The following is a 26845-nucleotide window of genomic DNA, read 5'->3' as shown; positions in this document are numbered from 1 at the left end:
ACATGCAAATATATTCTATTTCAAAATAAAAACGTTGGAAGTCATTACCTACTTGAACTTGAACGGTGAGTACAGGTTTATTTTCTGTCATTCACAGTACATTTTAATAAAATTTCCTGTGCCACCAGTCATTATATAGCTTGAGATTTACCCTCTGTATATGGCCTTTAAAATTGCATATCCATGAGTTCTAAAACATTAACGTATCAAATGATTATTCTATGTTTGAGACTTGCATTTATCTCCTGGTCTGGTGAATTCTCTCAATTTGGAAATAATAAGGTACACTTTTGTTAAATAATACTTTTACTAAAAGAGCATTTTATCACAGTCTCTCTGATATGTCATGTAGATTTGAAAGGCCGCTTACTGATGATCCAGTTGCAGTAACACATAACTGGGAGTAATCATTAAATAAACTTCCTGTCCACATTTTGACAGATGTTTTCATTTTACATTGTGATTGCTTGTTTCACAGGAAATGATACCTCGACTTGTTATATTGCTTGCATTATCATGAACGCGTACATGTTGATTAGTATTTTTCCTTTATACAAATACTGTCCGTGATGTGGTCGGGGAGGAGGGGGGGGGGGGCTTTCAGAACGAGGTGAAGAGAGTCTAACATTTACTTGTATCAAAGGTTTATTCCCAGCAACCACAGGAGATGCATGTTTAGTGAGTTTTGTAGAAAATATGCCGTGGACACGTATTATTTGTAATGTTACGTGCGCATATTCTTATTACATTTGTTTATTCTTGTCTCGTTATTATCTTTACCTTATTAAATCCTCTGATGATTTAGTTGTGTAATAAAGTTATTATTATTATAACTACTACCGTTGGTGGCGTATTATCTCCGAATAAATAGATCTGACTTGACCCCGTTGATGCAATCTCGCAAAATTCACGGACAAAGAAGAAAGACTTTTAGATCGTTGAAATTAATGCCACCCATCCATCTATTGTTTATTATGTTCAAAGTACTATCATGTAAGGGACTAACGTTAGAACTAGTAACCAAATTACCAGTATATATAGCGCCCTCTATCGACAGTCTGTGATTAGGGATTACAAAGCTATGAAATGTCCCTCTGTACCGAGCGATGACAACATGACTTTATATCACAGATACAATGGCACTGATCTGAGCACTATGCTTTTGAAGGTAAATATTGAAATTTAGGCAAGACATGATTACCCCTTTAGATGTACACTGTCTGTATGCCAGAACGAGGGAAGTTTTAGCAGCTCCGCTTTGCCTATATGATTATAATGAATTCAGTTCGCCGCCGCGAGATCGAATGCAGCTAATTTTATCTCCGTACTTGTTGGACACGTTCGCCATCTTATTCAAAATGACCAAATACATAATAAATAATACATTGAGTTTATATATCCTATTTTGTACCAAGTGCATGGCTTTCAAAATGGCGTCGTAAACACTTTCACAACCCATAGTTCACTGGCGTGTCCCTGGTTATATTCGTATACATGCCATCAGAGTAGAGGCAGCAGCACAGTGGACTACACTATTGTTAGTCATGCTATTTACAACAAAATAAGCCAGTTTTGTATCCATCCTTTAAATCTGACCCTATCTGATCATTGTCAGATCTCTTTTAGACTGGATACTAATGCAATATCTAACAACATTGTATCACATTCTAATGACAACAGTCAGCAATCAAATATTTCTTATTTATGGGATGGGACTCACACTATAACTTTTATAATGCTTTACAAAGTAAAGATTCTTTATCACTTAGAAATAAATTTAACAAAGAAATATTTAATCTTTCAAAGCAGTCAATTGATACTGCGGGTGCTATGTTGACAAATATATATTTAGAGGCAGCTGGTAAAAGTTTAAAGAAAAAATATAAAAGTAAAACTAATACAAAAAAGAAACAAAAAAATAAAAATTCTAAATGGTACACAAAGGATCTTTTCACCATGAAAAATGATGTATACAAACTATCAAACAAGCTAAGCTAGGAGCCATACAATAAACAACTGAGACTCAAATGCTATAAAAAAATGCCTGAAAAAAGTCTAAAAACCTGGTAAAAAAGAAACCAAGAGAATTTAAAAGTAATATATTAAGTAAACTTGAGAATCTGAATAACGTGAACCCAAATAAATATTGGCGTCTCATGAAAGAACTTAAAAATAACCAAGCCGACAACAAGTGTGACTATGTTGAAAGGGCAAAAATGTTCCAGCACTTTAACAATCGGAATGAAAACATGGTTACAAATGAAATAGACCCAAATATTAAAAACTAATATTCTCAAATCAACTAATCTCGACCAACCAATATCACAGTTAGAAATACAAAAGGCAATAAGCAACCTAAAAAATGGAAAATCACCAGGAATAGATAAAATCACCAATGAAATGATAAAAACAAGTAGAAACATACTGATAAATGAAATCCAAACACTGTTTAACCTAATATTGGAAAGTGGCCATTTTCCTAGCTGTTGGAATATTGGAATAATAACCCCAATCCATAAGAAAGGGGATAAAACAGACCCTAACAATTACAGAGGCATAACCCTGTAGTACCATGAGTAAATTATTTACACTTGTTCTAAAACAGAGACTCCTTGATTGCATTGACAAGGAAAACATTATAATTGAAGAACAGATTGGTTTCCTACCTAAATTTAGTACAAGTGACCATATTTTTGTTCTTAACCAGTTACTTACAAAATATTTATGCAAAGGAAAATATATTTTTGCTTGTTTCGTTGACCTAAAGAAAGCTTTCGACTCCATATGGCATGAGGGTCTTATGTTTAAACTTGTCCAAAATGGCATTACTGGAAAATTCTACAAAATCATTAGATCAATGTATTCAAACTCCACAGGATGTGTGAAAGTAAAAAGGCCTAACTAAGCAATTTCCAATCCAGAAAGGTATTAGACAAGGTGATGGATTAAGTCTTTTGCTATTCAATATATACGAAAACGACATCAAAAGACACATTGATCTATCACAAAATGACCCACCAACTCTACTAGACAGTCAGTTGTCATGTCTTTTATACTCAGATGATCGTCCACTGCTGTCAAAGTCACACACTGGATTACAAAATGCATTAAACTCGCGTGAGATTTATTGCAAAAAATGGCAATAGAGATAAACATCTCAAAATCAAAAACTATCATTTTCAATAAATCTGGGAAAAGTCTAAACAAGTTTAAATTTTATGTAAATAAAAAAGAACTTGAAAAAGTTTCTTCTTATACATATCTGGGTATTAAAATTAATTCCACAGGAAAACTTCATAAAGCCAAAATTGACTTAAAAAACAGAGCAATGAAAGCTCTATTCAGTCTAAAACAGCAATTATATTCTGAAACAAATATCCCAGTAAAAATATATCTAAAGATGTTTGATGCAGTGGTCAAACCAATTTTGCTTTATTGCTCTGAGGTTTGGTCATGTGATAACATCAAACAATTGTCAAACCTATCAAACTGCTCAACACCAGCAGAAAAACTCCACCTGAAATTCTGTAAATTTCTTCTAAAAGTTGGCTGTAAAGCCACAAACATTGGTTGCCTTATGGAACTGGGTCGCTACCCACTGCTCTTAGCAAGCCTGACACAAATGTTTAAATACTGGCTGAAAATTGCTAATAAACCGGAAAATACACTGGTCAATGAATGTTACAGACTATGTGTACAAACTGGCACCTACAACTGGGTATCATGTATTAAACGTCTACTCAAATTATTAAACATGAGTGACGTATGGAATAAAAGCAGCGATAACAATGACAATTTAATCTTTAGATTTAAAGAAAAAATGCAACTGCTATATCAAAAAAATGTCAAGGAATCACTACATGATGATAACAAAGGCGGAAACCACAAAAATAAACTACGAACCTATAGAGAAATAAAACAAGATTTCACCTTTGAAAATTATTTGGTCGGCGATGACCAAGCTAAGAATCAGTGCAAATACACTGCAAATAGAAATAGGAAGACATAAAAATATTGATCTGAACTAAAGAAAATGCTTAATATGCAACAATGGTCAGATCGAAGATGAAATACACTTCCTAATACAATGCAATCACTACAAAAAAGAGAGATGACCTCTTCAACGAACACAACATACTCCATGACAATTACTCTGACTATGACAATTTTATAAACATACTAAAACTTAAAGATAAACAAATATTAAAAGAGTTAAGTAAATTTATTTACCAGTGCTTTATTATGAGGGAAGACATTTTAAAAAAAAGATTACCAGCTGCCTCGTAACAAAAAAAACAACTATTTTCTTTTCTACTATACATGTTTTTTTTTTATAAATTATCTTCTTTTTTCTAACTATTATGTATTTTAGTAGTTTTAGTTATATTTGTAATTTTGTTTTGTCATTATTTTTTATATACATTACCTTTATTGTATTTATCAATACCCCATTGTGGATACGATTTCAATAAAGTTATTATTATTATTCGTTACTAGACGTGCCTGGCCTGCGACAGAGGAAGGGGGGTACTACAATGTTACAAATATTGTGATTACTGACAATAATTTTGTATTTAAATTTTCATTCTGCTTGTAGTCATCTAAACCTAAAAATGAGTAATTTTGTTTAAGTGACTCTTTACCCTTAACCCTTTCCATCACAAAATCCTTTAGCCCACCCCTGTTTTCAAATGGGGAATCCCTTATGGTATTAATATCAATACCATATTATTTGCAGTATATCATAACAAGTACTTGTATACTTTTTTATTTTATTTATGGAAGCAAAAGATTATAACGTGAATTTAAAAATCTGCACAAGTCTCCTATATATGTTATCTATACCTTTGTGTTGGCTGTGACAGTCCGTCCAATGTGCTAAACAGGCATGATATTTTGTCTTCAAGAATGTCATCAAATTTTGAAATGGTGAACTTCTAGCAGTGAAAACTAAATGGTTTTAAATTATCAACTTTGAATCAAGTACAAAATGTCTGAAAGTGTAGCTACATTATTTGGATCACCATGTGGAAGATTCTGGCTTTGACTCCTGTGGTTGGCTGTACACTCAAGGGTGAACACAGTAATGTCCCCATACCATCATCTTGAGGTAACTCTGCCCTTCAACATTATGGGATCTTGAATCATGTCATTTTGTTTTTCAGATTGGATTAGTATATAAAAATATATTGATAGAAGTTATAAGGTAATTTCATACATGATCATTTTGATTGTTTCTGAATACTGTTTTGCTGAACTGCCATCAAAACTTCTTGAATTAATGCATCACCTGCTGACACTCTTTTTTTTTGCATTTATTTCAACTACCCATGGTGGTTTTCAACATCTGATGTGTTGAAAGCAATTAATATTAATGCATTTACATAAATTGAAAAGAAGATACCTTTTTTTTTAATTTTACCAAAAAAGTAACCCTAAAATGCATAATAAATGTTAAATGATTTTATTCTTATCAGTCAATCAATTAACTATTATCAACTATTAATTATTATTTCTGTTTTGCATTTTGTAGTATGGAAGACAAAGACAGAGACAGAGACAGAGAGAAAAAGAGAGAAGAAAAACGTGAGTACATGTTAATATTTGCACTGTATATACATAATTTCTAATGAGTAACCATGTAATCATATTGATAAGACTGATATATATAATATACAGAAAATAGTAGTGGGTAATTGCAGTCTTTGGTAATTGTTCACTTCAACCAGATGTTTTAGATAAAGTATTCTTTCTCAATGATAAATATGAATAGCGTGAGAAATCACAGAAAAATAGAACAATAGAACAAGACATGTGAAATTACTAAAATAATAGAATATTTACCATATATTTTGTTAAACTTTTCACCACCAGACTTCCTTTCCGAAATTCTTTTCACTTTTTTCTTATATTCTTCAATAATTCTGGAAGTCAATTGACAAAATTTGAGTCTATATTCAGATTTTACTCAAAAAGTTTGGCTTTTTTGTCCCAATCTTTAGAATGAAATTGCAGACTAATTTCTTGATTTAAAAAAAAAAATCATGTTGTTTTCCCAATCAAAGTCAAAAGTTTACACTACATTCACAGTAAATCTCTTCCTTGTTGAGTTCACCATGAAGTCGCTGAACTGTCATTAACATATTTAAATGAGCTATGGTAATTAGACCACATTGGCACCATCTAGCATTTTGATTGGTTAAATAGCGACTTGACCTATCCGGTCAATAAAGTCTCGTGTGCATTCAAAAAACATGGCGGATATCGTATCGCATCGAGCATTTACATGTGACCAAAATCATCTGCTTATGGTGAAACTAAGTTGAATTTTACTTGCATTTCATAACAATTCAACAAATTAATTTTTCGTGCGTTATTATAATCACTACTGAGTAATAATCAACAACTTCAACACTTAACAAGTAAGTTGTGAGCTGCAGCATAGCTGGATTGTGCTACAGTCCCGTGATGATTTGCTACTAAGCAATGCATTCGCATTTGTTTTTATTTTAAACTTTTGTTAGAATATACTTTCTGTTAAATAAATGCATATTACATACAACATTTTTTTTGAATGACTGTAACTTTTCAACATTTCATGATGCCTATTTTAGTAAGGCCTTCACTCTTCCATGACGCCTAGATTAGAGTGACGCCTATATTCAAGAGATTGTATCGTGTATTATTTTAGTTTTGTGCATGTGTTGTGGGCAAAAATGACCACGCCCATTTAGTGATTGCAATATATACGTAATATAAACCGCACCCCCAACTTGAGATTTTAATCCCAATTTTTAAATTTATACATTGTAATATAATTCGCAGTTTATATAAGAATTTTAACGATAATCATTGGCAATTATGTAAACAGATTTGAAATTTGCAAATACTTTTTGTCTTGGTGTTTAAGTTGATGTTTGTTGCTGCTAACACAAACTCCTGTAATGGACATATTTCAAATTCTATGCCCCTTTCATAGATGAAGGTCAATGTATATTAAGGGAAATGTCTGTCCCATTGTTTTTAATATTGTCATTGTTAACTACAAACAGTTTATGTCAAATTTTTTTCAATCTTGGATTTTTTATTTTAACCAGTTTGAGATCTTGACCAAGTTTGTTTTTTATCTGTGTTCTATAAACATTTTTCAAGACATTCATTAAATTTCACTTAAATTTGTCTTCTTGTGGTTACAATAACTCAAACAATTTTATCTGATCATCTACTAATTTAGGAATCTTAACAATCTCTCTGAAATGTCAATCAAATTCTTGTTTGTCATAACTAGCAAGGGCAAGTGTTTTTTGTCTTTTCCAAATCTGAGTAGTATTTTAATTTTCTCAAATTACTACACTGTTATTTGCGAACTTTTATACAATTCCTGCTACAATCCCCGTTTGGACGCGTGTGTATCTTAGAAATGCCTGGACCAATCACAATCAAACTTCACACATACATCATACATGATATTATACATATGCACGTCAATTTGTTTCACGATCTGATTCAAAATGGCCGACTGGCAGCCATTTTGTTTTAATTAATGAATGTGGTTCTAGTGCCATATGTCTGACTTGCTTCACTGATTATGTTCAAATTTTAAATATTCATTATACATCATGTCATAGATAGACAGATATATTGGTTAGATGATCCTATTAAAAATGACCGAATGGTGGCTATTTTTGTGCTAAAAAAATCCTCAAATATCAAGCATTTCTTGCATTTATGGATGAATTTTGTTCAAGCTTATAACATACATTAGATATTAGACATTACAGGTTCCTGATACACGTCATTTTATTTTTCAGATTGGATTCAAAATGGCTGTCTGGCGGCCATTTTGTTTTAATGATTGGGCTTCTAGAGCCATATCTCTTAAATGCTTTGACTGATTATATTCAAATTTTATTATTATTCGTTATACATCATGTTATATATATATATATACATGTATTCAAAATGGCTGATTTTGAATGCTGTCCAGAACAATATCTCTTAATATGGACAAGTACTTGTTTGACAATCAGATACAAATGTCAATCATTTTAAAGTTAAAAAATTATTTTCCTGACATGGTTATATTCCAGCTATATTACTATAAACAAAACTATATATCTTAAATTTGATAACTAACGGGCACTGTGCCATGCATGGCTTGTTTTATAAGGTTCATTAAAATTAATACAGTATATGTAGTATTATTGAGAAACTTGTTAACTGTACTATAATTTATTAGGAACTTTTGTTCTTTAAGGGACATTGAAATTAATACAGTACATTTGGTATTATTTGAGGAACATGAATATTATATTTGTATGTAACTATCATGACTTAATTGTTTTTATATATATTTATTTTTAGTCAAAATTGTTAAATTTCAGCCAGCATTTTCTGTGCAAAATTTGGATTAGACATACTGATGCATTTTTCACATGTTTTCTTCTCACGTTTGTCATACAAACATCGTTAGTTATATTCAGCCATTTGTTATTTAATCTAGATTTTCATTGGTCAAGGCTGTAATAGTTTCGCTATGTTCTGTATATTATATACATTTCTTACATTAATTCTATACATTAGAATTGTTTGTATTAGCTTTCTGAGCATCTTATCTCATTCTAATAATTTGCATACAAATAATACATTGCTTGAATGTGCACTGTAATTGAAATCTGTTTACTGTAAAATACTTCATTTTACCTTGAATTAATTTTTGCTGAAAAGACTTTTTGGGTGTTTTGTATGGAATTTATTTTCACTGATTATTGACAAGTTGAATTCAAAATATATAAAACAAGGGTATATGTGCTGGAATTTATTTTCACTGAATCATTCCTTCAGTGAAAATAGTGAAAATTAGTTGCTAGCCAAAATAAAGTATTTTACAGTATTTTCTGAGGTTTATGAATGGTATACAAAAACCAATTTATTTTCGATCAATTTCACAATGGCAGACATATTGGTTGACAAAAATGGCAATTTTATTTTTTACTTATCAGTGTTGACTTTACAATTTGCTCTGTTTAAAAACCTTGTGGCTTTGATTGATGATTCACAATTCAGAAAGGCACCTTGGATGGTTGTGTCTCATAATTTATGTTACATAATTTATATACATGAATATCAGCAAACTCGTATAAACATATCAAATGTAAGATGATTGTCTGCATATATTATAAGTTCTAAAACAAATATATTATTTTTTTTATTCAGCACGCTATCCAAAAATGTTTCCTACAGGAATTAAAACAGGTCAGAGTAAGTACATTTATACTACGGTACTTTGCATAATACTAAAATAATATTTTGTTCTATCGCATATTGACTACTGAATTTCTGTGTAGGAATGCTGCTCTGATTATAACATTGATTGATTGGAATGCCTTAAGAAATGCAGAATGTGATTCATTCTCAACTGTGATACATGTATATCTGACCAACTGTCAGACATTGTTTTAACAAATGCTGTTCCAGAGTCATATCCCGGACATTAGCCATTTGACCTGTTTAAATACATCATGTTGCACATACTGTGACAATTAGATTTCTGGACTCAGATCTGAGTTTTACATGGTATACATACACCATGGTATACAGTGAACAATGTTCCAACTTGGTACACATACACCATGGTATACAGTGAACAATGTTCCAGCTGGTACACATACACCATGGTATACAGTGAACAATGTTCAACTTGGTACACATACACCATGGTATACAGTGAACAATGTTACAACTTGGTACACATACACCATGGTATACAGTGAACAATGTTCCAGCTTGGTACACATACACCATGGTATACAGTGAACAATGTTCCACCTGGTACACATACACCATGGTATACAGTGAACAATGTTCCAACTTGGTACACATACACCATGGTATACAGTGAACAATGTTCCAACTTGGTATACATACACCATGGTATACAGTGAACAATGTTCCAACTTGGTACACATACACCATGGTATACAGTGAACAATGTTCAAACTTGGTATACATACACCATGGTATACAGTGAACAATGTTCCAACTTGGTACACATACACCATGGTATACTGTGAACAATGTTCCACCTGGTACACATACACATGTACACCATGGTATACAGTGAACAATGTTCCAACTTGGTACACATACACCATGGTATACAGTGAACAATGTTCCAACTTGGTACACATACACCATGGTATACAGTGAACAATGTTCCACCTGGTACACATACATGTACACCATGATTTATAGTGAACAATGTTCCAACTTGGTACACATACACCATGGTATACAGTGAACAATGTTCCACGTGCTACACATACACCATGGTATACAGTGAACAATGTTCAAACTTGGTACACATACACCAAAATCAAATTCAAAGGTTAATACATGGGCAACATTTGTAAATAAATTACAGGAGATAACTAAAACTGGTGATGCTGATGACAATACTCTGCTTAAGTCAAAATTAAAAGAAATCTATGTTGAAAAAGTTTGGCTACCAACAGTCCAGACAACCCAAAACAATAAATTACGTACATACACTCAGTTCAAACCTACATATAAATTTGAACCATATTTGAATCAAGTAAAAAATGCACAACATAGAACCAGCTTCACCAAATTTAAGATATCTGCACATACCCTACCAATTGAAAAACTTAGATATCAAGGGATACCTCCAGAGGAAAGAAAGTGCCAACTTGGTAACAATGGGGCTATTGGCAATGAAATCAATGCACTTTTAGACTGTAACCATACTGGAATAACAAATGCTTGTACTGAATTTCTGAATGTAGTTAGCATTTATAATGAAAGTATCCTTAAACTATCAAAACAACAAATGTTTACAGAAATTTTAAGTTCGAGAGATGGGTTCATTGCCAATAGTGCTAGCAGATTTATTGACAGCATACTATTTTACTATAAGTAATTTTACTTAGACTTTAGTTATTTATGTATTTTCTTTTGTCTCGTGTGTGTACTTGTGTTTTATTATATTTAATGTCTTCTGACCACAGATAATGTAACAAAATATATTATTTAGTGTCAAATAAAATATACTATACTATACTATACTATACTATACTATACTATACTATACTATACTATACTATACTATACTATACTATACTATACTATACTATACTATACTATACTATACTATACTATACTATACTATACTATACTATACTATACTATACTATACTATACTATACTATACTATACTATACTATACTATACTATACTATACTATACTATACTATACTATACTATACTATACTATACTATACTATACTATACTATACTATACACTATACTATATACTATACTATACACTATACTATACACTATACTATATACTATACTATATACTATACTATACTATACTATACTATACTATACTATACTATACTATACTATACTATACTATACTATACTATACTATACTATACTATACTATACTATACTATACTATACTATACTATACTATACACTATACACTATACACTATACACTATACACCATGGTATACAGTGAACAATGTTCAAACTTGGTACACATACACCATGGTATACAGTGAACAATGTTCAAACTTGGTACACATACACCATGGTATACAGTGAACAATGTTCCACCTGGTACACATACACCATGGTATACAGTGAACAATGTTCCAACTTGGTACACATACACCATGGTATACAGTAAACAATGTTCCACCTGGTACACATACACCATGGTATACAGTGAACAATGTTCAAACTTGGTACACATACACCATGGTATACAGTGAACAATGTTCCACCTGGTACACATACACCATGGTATACAGTGAACAATGTTCAAACTTGGTACACATACACCATGGTATACAGTGAACAATGTTCCACCTGGTACACATACACCATGGTATACAGTGAACAATGTTCAAACTTGGTATACATACACCATGGTATACAGTGAACAATGTTCCAACTTGGTATACATACACCATGGTATAGTGTGAACAATGTTCCAACTTGGTATACATACACCATGGTATACAGTGAACAATGTTCAAACTTGGTACACATACACCATGGTATACAGTGAACAATGTTCCACCTGGTACACATACACCATGGTATACAGTGAACAATGTTCCAACTTGGTATACATACACCATGGTATACAGTGAACAATGTTCCAACTTGGTATACATACACCATGGTATACAGTGAACAATGTTCAAACTTGGTATACATACACCATGGTATACAGTGAACAATGTTCAAACTTGGTATACATACACCATGGTATACAGTGAACAATGTTCCACCTGGTACACATACACCATGGTATACAGTGAACAATGTTCCACCTGGTACACATACACCATGGTATACTGTGAACAATGTTCAAACTTGGTATACATACACCATGGTATACAGTGAACAATGTTCAAACTTGGTGCACATACACCATGGTATACAGTGAACAATGTTCCAACTTGGTATACATACACCATGGTATACAGTGAACAATGTTCCACCTGGTACACATACACCATGGTATACAGTGAACAATGTTCAAACTTGGTACACATACACCATGGTATACAGTGAACAATGTTCAAACTTGGTACACATACACCATGGTATACAGTGAACAATGTTCCACCTGGTTCACATACACCATTGTATACAGTGAACAATGTTCAAACTTGGTACACATACACCATGGTATACAGTGAACAATGTTCCACCTGGTTCACATACACCATGGTATACAGTGAACAATGTTCAAACTTGGTACACATACACCATGGTATACAGTGAACAATGTTCCACCTGGTACACATACACCATGGTATACAGTGAACAATGTTCAAACTTGGTACACATACACCATGGTATACAGTGAACAATGTTCCACCTGGTTCACATACACCATGGTATACAGTGAACAATGTTCAAACTTGGTACACATACACCATGGTATACAGTGAACAATGTTCAAACTTGGTACACATACACCATGGTATACAGTGAACAATGTTCCACCTGGTACACATACACCATGGTATACAGTGAACAATGTTCAAACTTGGTATACATACACCATGGTATACAGTGAACAATGTTCCAACTTGGTATACATACACCATGGTATAGTGTGAACAATGTTCCAACTTGGTATACATACACCATGGTATACAGTGAACAATGTTCAAACTTGGTACACATACACCATGGTATACAGTGAACAATGTTCCACCTGGTACACATACACCATGGTATACAGTGAACAATGTTCCAACTTGGTATACATACACCATGGTATAGAGTGAACAATGTTCCAACTTGGTATACATACACCATGGTATACAGTGAACAATGTTCAAACTTGGTATACATACACCATGGTATACAGTGAACAATGTTCAAACTTGGTATACATACACCATGGTATACAGTGAACAATGTTCCAACTTGGTATACATACACCATGGTATACAGTGAACAATGTTCAAACTTGGTGCACATACACTATGGTATACAGTGAACAATGTTCCAACTTGGTATACATACACCATGGTATACAGTGAACAATGTTCAAACTTGGTACACATACACCATGGTATACAGTGAACAATGTTCCACCTGGTACACATACACCATGGTATACAGTGAACAATGTTCAAACTTGGTACACATACACCATGGTATACAGTGAACAATGTTCCACCTGGTACACATACACCATGGTATACAGTGAACAATGTTCAAACTTGGTACACATACACCATGGTATACAGTGAACAATGTTCCACCTTGGTATACATACACCATGGTATACAGTGAACAATGTTCAAACTTGGTACACATACACCATGGTATACAGTGAACAATGTTCCAACTTGGTATACATACACCATGGTATACAGTGAACAATGTTCCAACTTGGTACACATACGCCATGGTATACAGTGAACAATGTTCAACCTGGCATACATGCACCATATGGTATACAGTGAACAATGTTCCACCTGGTACACATACACCATGGTATACTGTGAACAATGTTCAAACTTGGTACACATACACCATGGTATACAGTGAACAATGTTCCACCTGGTACACATACACCATGGTATACAGTGAACAATGTTCAAACTTGGTATACATACACCATGGTATACAGTGAACAATGTTACACCTGGTACACATACACCATGGTATACAGTGAACAATGTTCCACCTGGTACACATACACCATGGTATACAGTGAACAATGTTCCACCTGGTACACATACACCATGGTATACTGTGAACAATGTTCAAACTTGGTACACATACACCATGGTATACAGTGAACAATGTTCCACCTGGTACACATACACCATGGTATACAGTGAACAATGTTCCAACTTGGTACACATACACCATGGTATACAGTGAACAATGTTCCAACTTGGTACACATACACCATGGTATACAGTGAACAATGTTCCAACTTGGTACACATACGCTATGGTATACAGTGAACAATGTTCAACCTGGTATACATGCACCATATGGTATACAGTGAACAATATTCCACCTGGTACACATACACCATGGTATACTGTGAACAATGTTCAAACTTGGTACACATACACCATGGTATACAGTGAACAATGTTCCACCTGGTACACATACACCATGGTATACAGTGAACAATGTTCAAACTTGGTATACATACACCATGGTATACAGTGAACAATGTTCAAACTTGGTACACATACACCATGGTATACAGTGAACAATGTTCCACCTGGTACACATACACCATGGTATACAGTGAACAATGTTCCACCTGGTACACATACACCATGGTATACAGTGAACAATGTTCCACCTGGTACACATACACCATGGTATACTGTGAACAATGTTGAAACTTGGTACACATACACCATGGTATACAGTGAACAATGTTCCACCTGGTACACATACACCATGGTATACAGTGAACAATGTTCCAACTTGGTACACATACACCATGGTATACAGTGAACAATGTTCCAACTTGGTACACATACACCATGGTATACAGTGAACAATGTTCCAACTTGGTACACATACGCCATGGTATACAGTAAACAATGTTCAACCTGGTATACATGCACCATATGGTATACAGTGAACAATGTTCCACCTGGTACACATACACCATGGTATACTGTGAACAATGTTCAAACTTGGTACACATACACCATGGTATACAGTGAACAATGTTCCACCTGGTACACATACACCATGGTATACAGTGAACAATGTTCAAACTTGGTACACATACACCATGGTATACAGTGAACAATGTTCCACCTGGTACACATACACCATGGTATACAGTGAACAATGTTCCACCTGGTACACATACACCATGGTATACTGTGAACAATGTTCAAACTTGGTACACATACACCATGGTATACAGTGAACAATGTTCCACCTGGTTCACATACACCATGGTACACAATGAACAATGTTCCAACTTGGTACACATACACCATGGTATACAGTGAACAATGTTCCAACTTGGTACACATACACCATGGTATACAGTGAACAATGTTCCAACTCTGTATATATACACCATGGTATACAGTGAACAATGTTCAAACTTGGTATACATACACCATGGTATACAGTGAACAATGTTCAAACTTGGTACACATACACCATGGTATACAGTGAACAATGTTCCAACTTGGTATACATACACCATGGTATACAGTGAACAATGTTCCACCTGGTACACATACACCATGGTATACTGTGAACAATGTTCAAACTTGGTACACATACACCATGGTATACAGTGAACAATGTTTCACCTGGTACACATACACCATGGTATACAGTGAACAATGTTCAAACTTGGTGCACATACACCATGGTATACAGTGACCAATGTTCAATTTTGGTATACATACACCATGGTATACAGTGAACAATGTTCAAACTTGGTATACATACACCATGGTATACAGTGAACAATGTTCCAACTTGGTATACATACACCATGGTATACAGTGAACAATGTTCCACCTTGGTATACATACACCATGTTATACAGTGAACAATGTTCAAACTTGGTACACATACACCATGGTATACAGTGAACAATGTTCCAACTTGGTATACATACACCATGGTATACAGTGAACAATGTTCCAACTTGGTACACATACGCCATGGTATACAGTGAACAATGTTCAACCTGGTATACATGCACCATATGGTATACAGTGAACAATGTTCCACCTGGTACACATACACCATGGTATACTGTGAACAATGTTCAAACTTGGTACACATACACCATGGTATACAGTGAACAATGTTCCACCTGGTACACATACACCATGGTATACAGTGAACAATGTTCAAACTTGGTATACATACACCATGGTATACAGTGAACAATGTTCAAACTTGGTACACATACACCATGGTATACAGTGAACAATGTTCCACCTGGTACACATACACCATGGTATACAGTGAACAATGTTCCACCTGGTACACATACACCATGGTATACAGTGAACAATGTTCCACCTGGTACACATACACCATGGTATACAGTGAACAATGTTCCACCTGGTACACATACACCATGGTATACAGTTAACAATGTTCCACCTGGTACACATACACCATGGTATACTGTGAACAATGTTCAAACTTGGTACACATACACCATGGTATACAGTGAACAATGTTCCACCTGGTACACATACACCATGGTATACAGTGAACAATGTTCCAACTTGGTACACATACACCATGGTATACAGTGAACAATGTTCCAACTTGGTACACATACACCATGGTATACAGTGAACAATGTTCCAACTTGGTACACATACGCTATGGTATACAGTGAACAATGTTCAACCTGGTATACATGCACCATATGGTATACAGTGAACAATGTTCCACCTGGTACACATACACCATGGTATACTGTGAACAATGTTCAAACTTGGTACACATACACCATGGTATACAGTGAACAATGTTCCACCTGGTACACATACACCATGGTATACAGTGAACAATGTTCAAACTTGGTATACATACACCATGGTATACAGTGAACAATGTTCAAACTTGGTACACATACACCATGGTATACAGTGAACAATGTTCCACCTGGTACACATACACCATGGTATACAGTGAACAATGTTCCACCTGGTACACATACACCATGGTATACAGTGAACAATGTTCCACCTGGTACACATACACCATGGTATACTGTGAACAATGTTCAAACTTGGTACACATACACCATGGTATACAGTGAACAATGTTCCACCTGGTACACATACACCATGGTATACAGTGAACAATGTTCCAACTTGGTACACATACACCATGGTATACAGTGAACAATGTTCCAACTTGGTACACATACACCATGGTATACAGTGAACAATGTTCCAACTTGGTACACATACGCCATGGTATACAGTGAACAATGTTCAACCTGGTATACATGCACCATATGGTATACAGTGAACAATGTTCCACCTGGTACACATACACCATGGTATACTGTGAACAATGTTCAAACTTGGTACACATACACCATGGTATACAGTGAACAATGTTCCACCTGGTACACATACACCATGGTATACAGTGAACAATGTTCAAACTTGGTACACATACACCATGGTATACAGTGAACAATGTTCCACCTGGTACACATACACCATGGTATACAGTGAACAATGTTCCACCTGGTACACATACACCATGGTATACTGTGAACAATGTTCAAACTTGGTACACATACACCATGGTATACAGTGAACAATGTTCCACCTGGTTCACATACACCATGGTACACAATGAACAATGTTCCAACTTGGTACACATACACCATGGTATACAGTGAACAATGTTCCAACTTGGTACACATACACCATGGTATACAGTGAACAATGTTCCAACTCTGTATATATACACCATGGTATACAGTGAACAATGTTCAAACTTGGTATACATACACCATGGTATACAGTGAACAATGTTCAAACTTGGTACACATACACCATGGTATACAGTGAACAATGTTCCAACTTGGTATACATACACCATGGTATACAGTGAACAATGTTCCACCTGGTACACATACACCATGGTATACTGTGAACAATGTTCAAACTTGGTACACATACACCATGGTATACAGTGAACAATGTTCCACCTGGTACACATACACCATGGTATACAGTGAACAATGTTCAAACTTGGTATACATACACCATGGTATACAGTGAACAATGTTCAAACTTGGTACACATACACCATGGTATACAGTGAACAATGTTCCACCTGGTACACATACACCATGGTATACAGTGAACAATGTTCCACCTGGTACACATACACCATGGTATACAGTGAACAATGTTCCACCTGGTACACATACACCATGGTATACTGTGAACAATGTTCAAACTTGGTACACATACACCATGGTATACAGTGAACAATGTTCCACCTGGTACACATACACCATGGTATACAGTGAACAATGTTCCAACTTGGTACACATACACCATGGTATACAGTGAACAATGTTCCAACTTGGTACACATACACCATGGTATACAGTGAACAATGTTCCAACTTGGTACACATACGCCATGGTATACAGTGAACAATGTTCAACCTGGTATACATGCACCATATGGTATACAGTGAACAATGTTCCACCTGGTACACATACACCATGGTATACTGTGAACAATGTTCAAACTTGGTACACATACACCATGGTATACAGTGAACAATGTTCCACCTGGTACACATACACCATGGTATACAGTGAACAATGTTCAAACTTGGTACACATACACCATGGTATACAGTGAACAATGTTCCACCTGGTACACATACACCATGGTATACAGTGAACAATGTTCCACCTGGTACACATACACCATGGTATACTGTGAACAATGTTCAAACTTGGTACACATACACCATGGTATACAGTGAACAATGTTCCACCTGGTTCACATACACCATGGTACACAATGTACAATGTTCCAACTTGGTACACATACACCATGGTATACAGTGAACAATGTTCCAACTTGGTACACATACACCATGGTATACAGTGAACAATGTTCCAACTCTGTATATATACACCATGGTATACAGTGAACAATGTTCAAACTTGGTATACATACACCATGGTATACAGTGAACAATGTTCAAACTTGGTACACATACACCATGGTATACAGTGAACAATGTTCCAACTTGTTATACATACACCATGGTATACAGTGAACAATGTTCCACCTGGTACACATACACCATGGTATACTGTGAACAATGTTCAAACTTGGTACACATACACCATGGTATACAGTGAACAATGTTTCACCTGGTACACATACACCATGGTATACAGTGAACAATGTTCCAACTTGGTGCACATACACCATGGTATACAGTGACCAATGTTCAATTTTGGTATACATACACCATGGTATACAGTGAACAATGTTCAAACTTGGTATACATACACCATGGTATACAGTGAACAATGTTCCAACTTGGTATACATACACCATGGTATACAGTGAACAATGTTCCACCTTGGTATACATACACCATGGTATACAGTGAACAATGTTCAAACTTGGTACACATACACTATGGTATACAGTGAACAATGTTCCAACTTGGTATACATACACCATGGTATACAGTGAACAATGTTCCAACTTCGTACACATACGCCATGGTATACAGTGAACAATGTTCAACCTGGTATACATGCACCATATGGTATACAGTGAACAATGTTCCACCTGGTACACATACACCATGGTATACTGTGAACAATGTTCAAACTTGGTACACATACACCATGGTATACAGTGAACAATGTTCCACCTGGTACACATACACCATGGTATACAGTGAACAATGTTCAAACTTGGTATACATACACCATGGTATACAGTGAACAATGTTCAAACTTGGTACACATACACCATGGTATACAGTGAACAATGTTCCACCTGGTACACATACACCATGGTATACAGTGAACAATGTTCCACCTGGTACACATACACCATGGTATACAGTGAACAATGTTGCACCTGGTACACATACACCATGGTATACAGTGAACAATGTTCCAACTTGGTATACATGCACCATGGTATACAATGAACAATGTTCCAACTTGGTATACATACACCAAGGTATACAGTGAACAATGTTCCAACTTGGTATACATACACCATGGTATACAGTGAACAATGTGCCAACTTGATATACATGCACCATGGTATACAGTGAACAATGTTCAAACTTGGTATACATACACCATGGTATACAGTGAACAATGTTCCTACTTGGTATACATACACCATAGTATACAGTGAACAATGTTCCAACTTGGTATACATACACCATGGTATACAGTGAACAATGTTCCACCTGGTACACATACACCATGGTATACAGTGAATAATGTTCAAACTTGGTACACATACACCATGGTATACAGTGAACAATGTTCCAACTTGGTATACATGCACCATGGTATACAATGAACAATGTTCCAACTTGGTATACATACACCAAGGTATACAGTGAACAATGTTCCAACTTGGTATACATACACCATGGTATACAGTGAACAATGTGCCAACTTGATATACATGCACCATGGTATACAATGAACAATGTTCCAACTTGGTATACATACACCATGGTATACAGTGAACAATGTTCCAACTTGGTATACATACACCATGGTATACAGTGAACAATGTTCTTACTTGGTATACATGCACCATGGTATACAATGAACAATGTTCCAACTTGGTACACATACACCATGGTATGCAGTGAATAATGTTCAAACTTGGTACACATACACCATGATATACAGTGAACAATGTTCCACCTGGTACACATACACCATGGTATACAGTGAACAATGTTCCAACTTGGTATACATACACCATGGTATACAGTGAACAATGTTCAAACTTGGTACACATACACCATGGTATACAGTGAACAATGTTCCACGTGGTACACATACACCATGGTATGTAGTGAACAATGTTCCATCTTACGATGATTTAGAATTTTTTGTTCTCCTTCATTTCCAGAGAAGAGAAAGAATGATGAGGAAAAAAACAAACAAAACAAAAAAGTAAGTGTTATACAGATTTGATGTTGTGAATATTTTATATATACATGTATTTCATAGTGGCTGTTTGAAGGATATTTTCACATTTACAGAAACCAATATAGTCTGCCACAAACTGGCCCTATTTGATAACTGTGAATTGTTTACTTTACTCAAAATAATGAGGTAATTTAGCAGTTGTATGCTTATTAGTGACATTATATCATTCCACATGATCTGTATATCACATGGCTATACCATTAACCTGCCAGGATTGCTCTAATGCATCATGGGAAATATAATTTGAATTGCCTGTCCAACATTTGTATGTGTATAAAAATTATATTTACCATGATGCATTGGGGCAATCATCCAACATTTTGGAATAAACTTGTCTTTTGTGAGCATGTTATTAGCAGTTATTCACTATCCTTCTTAAAATTAGGACAAAAATATCTAAAAAACTGAAAAATGTTGGCTCATAAATTATATGGTCATTTCCAAAAATATTGAAGAATAGTGCCGAAAAATTTAAAACATACTTTCTCATTAACTCTTAGGCAAAATTGTTAAATCTTGCCCTAAAAGTATGTTGAAAGTGTATCCTCTATGATAGTTTACAATGATAAATAAAATCCACATTTGGTACAAAATTTTCTAAAAAAATGTTTTTGGCCCATAATAATGACGTTGGACACAATATATTACCAAAATATTAATTGATCATGTATTTATTTACCACTCGGATCACTACTTTTGAAGCCTAGATTCAGTTACTTTATATAGTATCATAGTATCACACACTGTAATAAACCAATTACTGACATTTAAATTATCTTCTATCTTTCAGCAAAGAACAAATCCACGAGAAACACCCAACGAGGTTGGTGCTTTACATTATACATCCTTGGCTCCTTTGTGCAGCAAAAGTTCTACTTTTCTTTCTTTCTTTCTTTCTTTCTTTCTTTCTTTCTTTCTTTCTTTCTTTCTTTCTTTCTTTCTTTCTTTCTTTCTTTCTTTCTTTCTTTCTTTCTTTCTTTCTTTCTTTCTTTCTTTCTTTCTTTCAATTATCTGATTGATTTTTACTGCATATATTTTTGATAATTATTGGAATTAATTAAATGCATTTTCATTTGAATAAATAGGAGCAGCAATACCCCCCTGTAAATAGAACAGCAGATCCAAGACTAGCAGAAAATTTGACACCAGTAGTAACAAACAATCCAACACCAAGAAGACCATCAACTTCAGCGACAGAACCGATGGAGCAGGAACGACAGCCAGACAACTCAGACATGCAGGAGCAACTTTTAAACTCATCATCACCATCACGTTCCGGCTCTACTCCATTGCCATTAAACCCTGTTGCTGGTTCGTCTCATGTCAGTGATCCAGTTGCTAACCATCGATCACATCCTCCCTTTGTCCCTCATTACATAGATTCCAGCGATGACCTTGACTCACCATCATCTGTCTCAAACTCACCACCTGTTTTCAGAAATACACATTGTGTTGACGGAGTCCAACAATCTGCTGCTACCAACTTGCCATTTAATTCCAATAAGCCATTCGTCAATAATGACAATGTGCCTGCAACTCCACCTCGAACCGAGCCAATCCCAGTCATCCCGATTCCAGTCAACTCCAATGATACACCAAGTATTAACATCTCACCCACCAACAACACCTTGCATATCAACTTACCCATACCATTGCCATTTATGCACCAACCATCATCACCAACTCACCAGTCTACAGCACTGAACCGTAATCTACCTGATGAAGAGCCAGTGTCAGTCAATGAAACACAACCAATGCCACAACCTCAGGTAATAAGAGTTTAATATATTTTGAACTAGTCAATTAAGAAAAGTCACTATCCTACTTACTGTTTTAGGAAATGCATTTTCACAACACTAAAACTACTACCTCATATAAAGGAACCAACATTTTTACCTATTAATTGGGCCCATGAAATTAAACTCAGAAATCCCACGATTACTTATTCAAGATTAGTATTGGCATATTAGCTGAACAAATCAGTGGGAAATTTTGTTTAGCTGCATACGTTTACAGGTTCATTTTTGTGAGAGGTGACAAGAGTTTGATAATTTCTCAACTGTTAGACCAACTGCACATAACTAGACAGTCAAGGCCATTATTGAAGTCAAGTATTCTGAAATGATATTCAGTTTATAAGGTGAACAGATTTCAGTAAAAGTTTAGTGTTGTAATTTAGCAAATATTATTCCATTTTACAAGCAGTTTTATTTTATTACCCCACTGATGTTATGTCATGCCTAATTAGCATAAATTAGCATATGAATCATACAAAGTTTACCACTTGATATTTCTTACTGAATTGGTTGATATCTCTGGCATCATATCAACTGTATTATCCACTTGTCTTCAGTTTGTTGAAATACACTGGCTTCTAGAAATAAATAATTTCAAGTTCTAACCTCATAATACAGTAACATTGATTACCTGGTACTGTGTCATACTTCAACAGTTAATACAATACATTAAATATTGCTTTGATCTCTTTTGTAGCATGTGCCCAGAGGAAGATGCCCTGATCCAACATGTGATAGCCTGGGTAAGAATATGAAAAACTATTTTGTCTGAACATCAATTGAATTGTACATCTTGTATGACCTTTGTTCATGCTATCCAATGATCAGTTTAATATTTTTATCCCACATTTGTCTGTCTGCACATCTAGACTGTACAAGGAAAGAGTGTTATTCAGAATATGTTATATTAATAGTTAGTGTACATATTAATAGGTAGTGTTAGTTAATAGTGTAGTTAATGTACAAATTCAACTTGTCTGTCTGTCTGTCTGTCTGTCTGTCTGTCTGTACATACGTATGTCTGTCTGTCTGTTTGTACATACGTATGTCTGTCTGTTTGTACATACGTATGTCTGTCTGTCTGTACGTCTGTATGTCCGTGCGTCCACACCTGTATCTTAGACATATCTGGACCAATTACATTCAAATTTCACACATACATTATACATATTATTCATATGCACATCAATTTGTTTCATGATCTGATTCAAGATGGCCAAATGGCAGCCATTTTTGTACTGAAAAATCATCAAAATCAAGCATCTACCGGCTGTTTACAGATGGATTTTGTTCAAACTTGGTATATACATTGGACATTATAGGACCTTGATGCACATCATTTTGTTTTTCAGATAAGATTCAAAATGGCCGACTGTGGTTCTAGTGCCATACATCTGACTTGCTTTGACTTATTATGTTCAAATTTTAAATATTCATTATTCATCATGTCATAGATATTCAGATATATAGTTGACGATCCTATTAAAAATGGTCGAATGGTGGCCATTTTTGTGCTAAAGAATCATCAAATATCAAGCATTTATGGATGGATTTTGTTCAAACTTACATACATTAGACATTACGGGTTCCTGATGCACGTCATCTTATTTTACAGATCTGATTCAAAATGGCTGACTGGCGGCTATTTTGTTTTAATGAATGGGCTTCTAAAGCCATATCTCTGACATGCATTGACTGTTTATGTTCAAATTTAATATATTCATTATACATCATGTTATAGATATATATACATGTATTCAAAATGGCTGATTTTCTTTTAATTGATGCTTTTCCAGAGCAATGTTTCTCAATTTGGACAAGTACTCGTTTGATCATTTTAATGTTAAACAATCATCATAATCATATTCCTGACATGTTTATATTCGTGATATATTACTATAAACAAAATATTTAAGATGTATAATCTTGTGGCAAGAATTCTCATCATAGACAGATATTTTATTTGACACAAAATTTAGTATGTACTGTAAAGGGGGTAATTATTCACTGGGTTTTAATTTAGCTTATTTCGCTGACTGGAAAAATGCGCTAAATTAAAACACAGTGAATATGTAAAATTTAGCATAGAACACATTATCTAAATGACGAAACCGTGAATTTAAAACCCACTGAATATGCCTGAAATGGTAAATCAGTGAAATTTAAACCCAGTGAAAATTAGTCATTTTACAGTATGAAGAAAACAAACAAAATTAGACTAAACTAAAGCTTAGAAATAAAATCAATAAATTTTTAGTTCCTAGCAAGTACTTAAATTTCTCAAGATTTGATAACTTACAAATGTTGTCATCATAAATTGGTAATTTAGCTTCAAATTTAGTATGAGCTTGTACAATCTGACTATTTTTACAATTGAGTAAAACATGGAATTCATCCCCAATAGCCTGTTCATTACATAGAAAACAAAACCTTTGCTCTGGAGGTGTTTTATTATATCTAAGTTTTTCAATTGGCAACACGTGAGAAGAAATGCGTAATTTAGTGAAGCTCAATCTGTGTAGCACATTTTTGATTTGTTCTAAATATGGTTCAAATTCAAAATTTTGTTTAAACTTGTTATGAGTACATTGCTTATATGGTTCATATGGTCAGAAAGTATCAGTTTCTTCCTCTAATTTACTGTTATTGTATGTAATGTGCTTCATTGTTGACAAGTAAGTTATGTAAAGTGTATGTTTATTTCATCAGAAAAAAAATGAAAATACAAGTAGTTAAATTGATAAAAATAAAATAAAAAAAAATCTGATGAGGACTGTGAAAATAGTTCTACTGAACTAGTCTAGTCCACTGCCCTGCCATGCTAGTAAACTTATGTGAATAGGTCATTGACAGACAGAAATTATTTATAATTTCAAATCATTCTATATTAGGAAACAAAATAGATGAAAATACAATTCATCAATAACTATTTATCAAAAAAAAAAAATAACCAAGCAACCAGTTGATATAATAATGTGTGTATTGTAATGTCCCATTCAATTCCTAAACTGATAAAAATGTTATTTTATTTCTATAGGACATGCTACTGGGAAATACGCACACCACAGATCTTTCAGTGGTTGTCCAAAATATCATGGTCGCACAGCTGAACAATGTATTGCACGTCGTATCCTGTTAGACCAACGAAGGTGGCAGCGGGAGTTGGGAATAGACATCACTGCAGTAAGTTTAATATGTACCATATTTAGCATTGTACCACTGATGAAAATATTTCTTGCATTAACACATCAAATTATTATGTAGCAGTAATGTCTGGTGAGTGGAGTACAGTAAGTAGTTTAATGATTTACTAAAAATAGAACTGACGTAAGCATAAAACATTGAAGCATATGAATTGTAGGAGTAGAGTATGATTTGTGTGTTGCTGCTGATAAAAATGACCTGACACTCTACTCAATGCTGAACTGTAGTAGCATATTTTCAGCTTGGCCTTGAGTTACTCTTGCTGAATTTACTATAAATCACATGTCTGGATGCTAAAGCTGTCAATACAGTAGTCAACACAATAAAAGTTTATTTCCAATAATAGTGAGGTGAATGCATCTCAGCTACAAAGTTGGCCAGGTGTCATACAGACTTCGTCTATTGCTTTCACTTTCAATTATAAGTCTAGTACAATTGTGCTAATTTAGTATCTAATATTTGGTCTACTTGAGATTGAGATCTATTTGGATATAATAGTAATCCTGTCACACCTGACAATCAATTTGTATTTCATTTTCATTCAGCGTTTGATATAA

At 34.4% G+C, this 26845-nt stretch overlaps 1 protein-coding gene across 1 annotated transcript; it reads left to right on the top strand.

Moving 5' to 3' along the window:
* The first annotated feature begins 688 nt into the window (after window positions 1-688).
* Window positions 689-26845, top strand: LOC146726311 (uncharacterized). The gene is made up of 10 exons (XM_085496262.1): window positions 689-1168; window positions 5166-5206; window positions 5534-5586; window positions 9217-9261; window positions 21209-21252; window positions 22079-22111; window positions 22374-23057; window positions 23782-23827; window positions 26122-26267; window positions 26834-26845. Exons 1-10 carry the CDS (start codon window positions 1082-1084, stop codon window positions 26843-26845), a joined length of 1191 nt encoding a protein of 396 aa, XP_085352388.1. The 5' UTR covers window positions 689-1081.

This window comes from Saccoglossus kowalevskii, unplaced genomic scaffold, assembly GCF_978046115.1.
Source record: "Saccoglossus kowalevskii unplaced genomic scaffold, keSacKowa6.1 SCAFFOLD_24, whole genome shotgun sequence".
In the NCBI taxonomy this organism is placed as follows: domain Eukaryota; kingdom Metazoa; phylum Hemichordata; class Enteropneusta; family Harrimaniidae; genus Saccoglossus; species Saccoglossus kowalevskii.
This window is presented reverse-complemented; position numbering and strand designations above follow the sequence as displayed.

Coding starts and splice junctions, on each gene's coding strand:
- LOC146726311 (XM_085496262.1), top strand. CDS start 1,082: ATGAAATGTCCCTCTGTACCGAGCGATGACAACATGACTTTATATCAC. Junction 1,169..5,165: donor TGAGCACTATGCTTTTGAAG/GTAAATATTGAA, acceptor TTTGTTTTTCAG/ATTGGATTAGTATATAAAAA. Junction 5,587..9,216: donor GAAAAAGAGAGAAGAAAAAC/GTGAGTACATGT, acceptor TTTTTTATTCAG/CACGCTATCCAAAAATGTTT.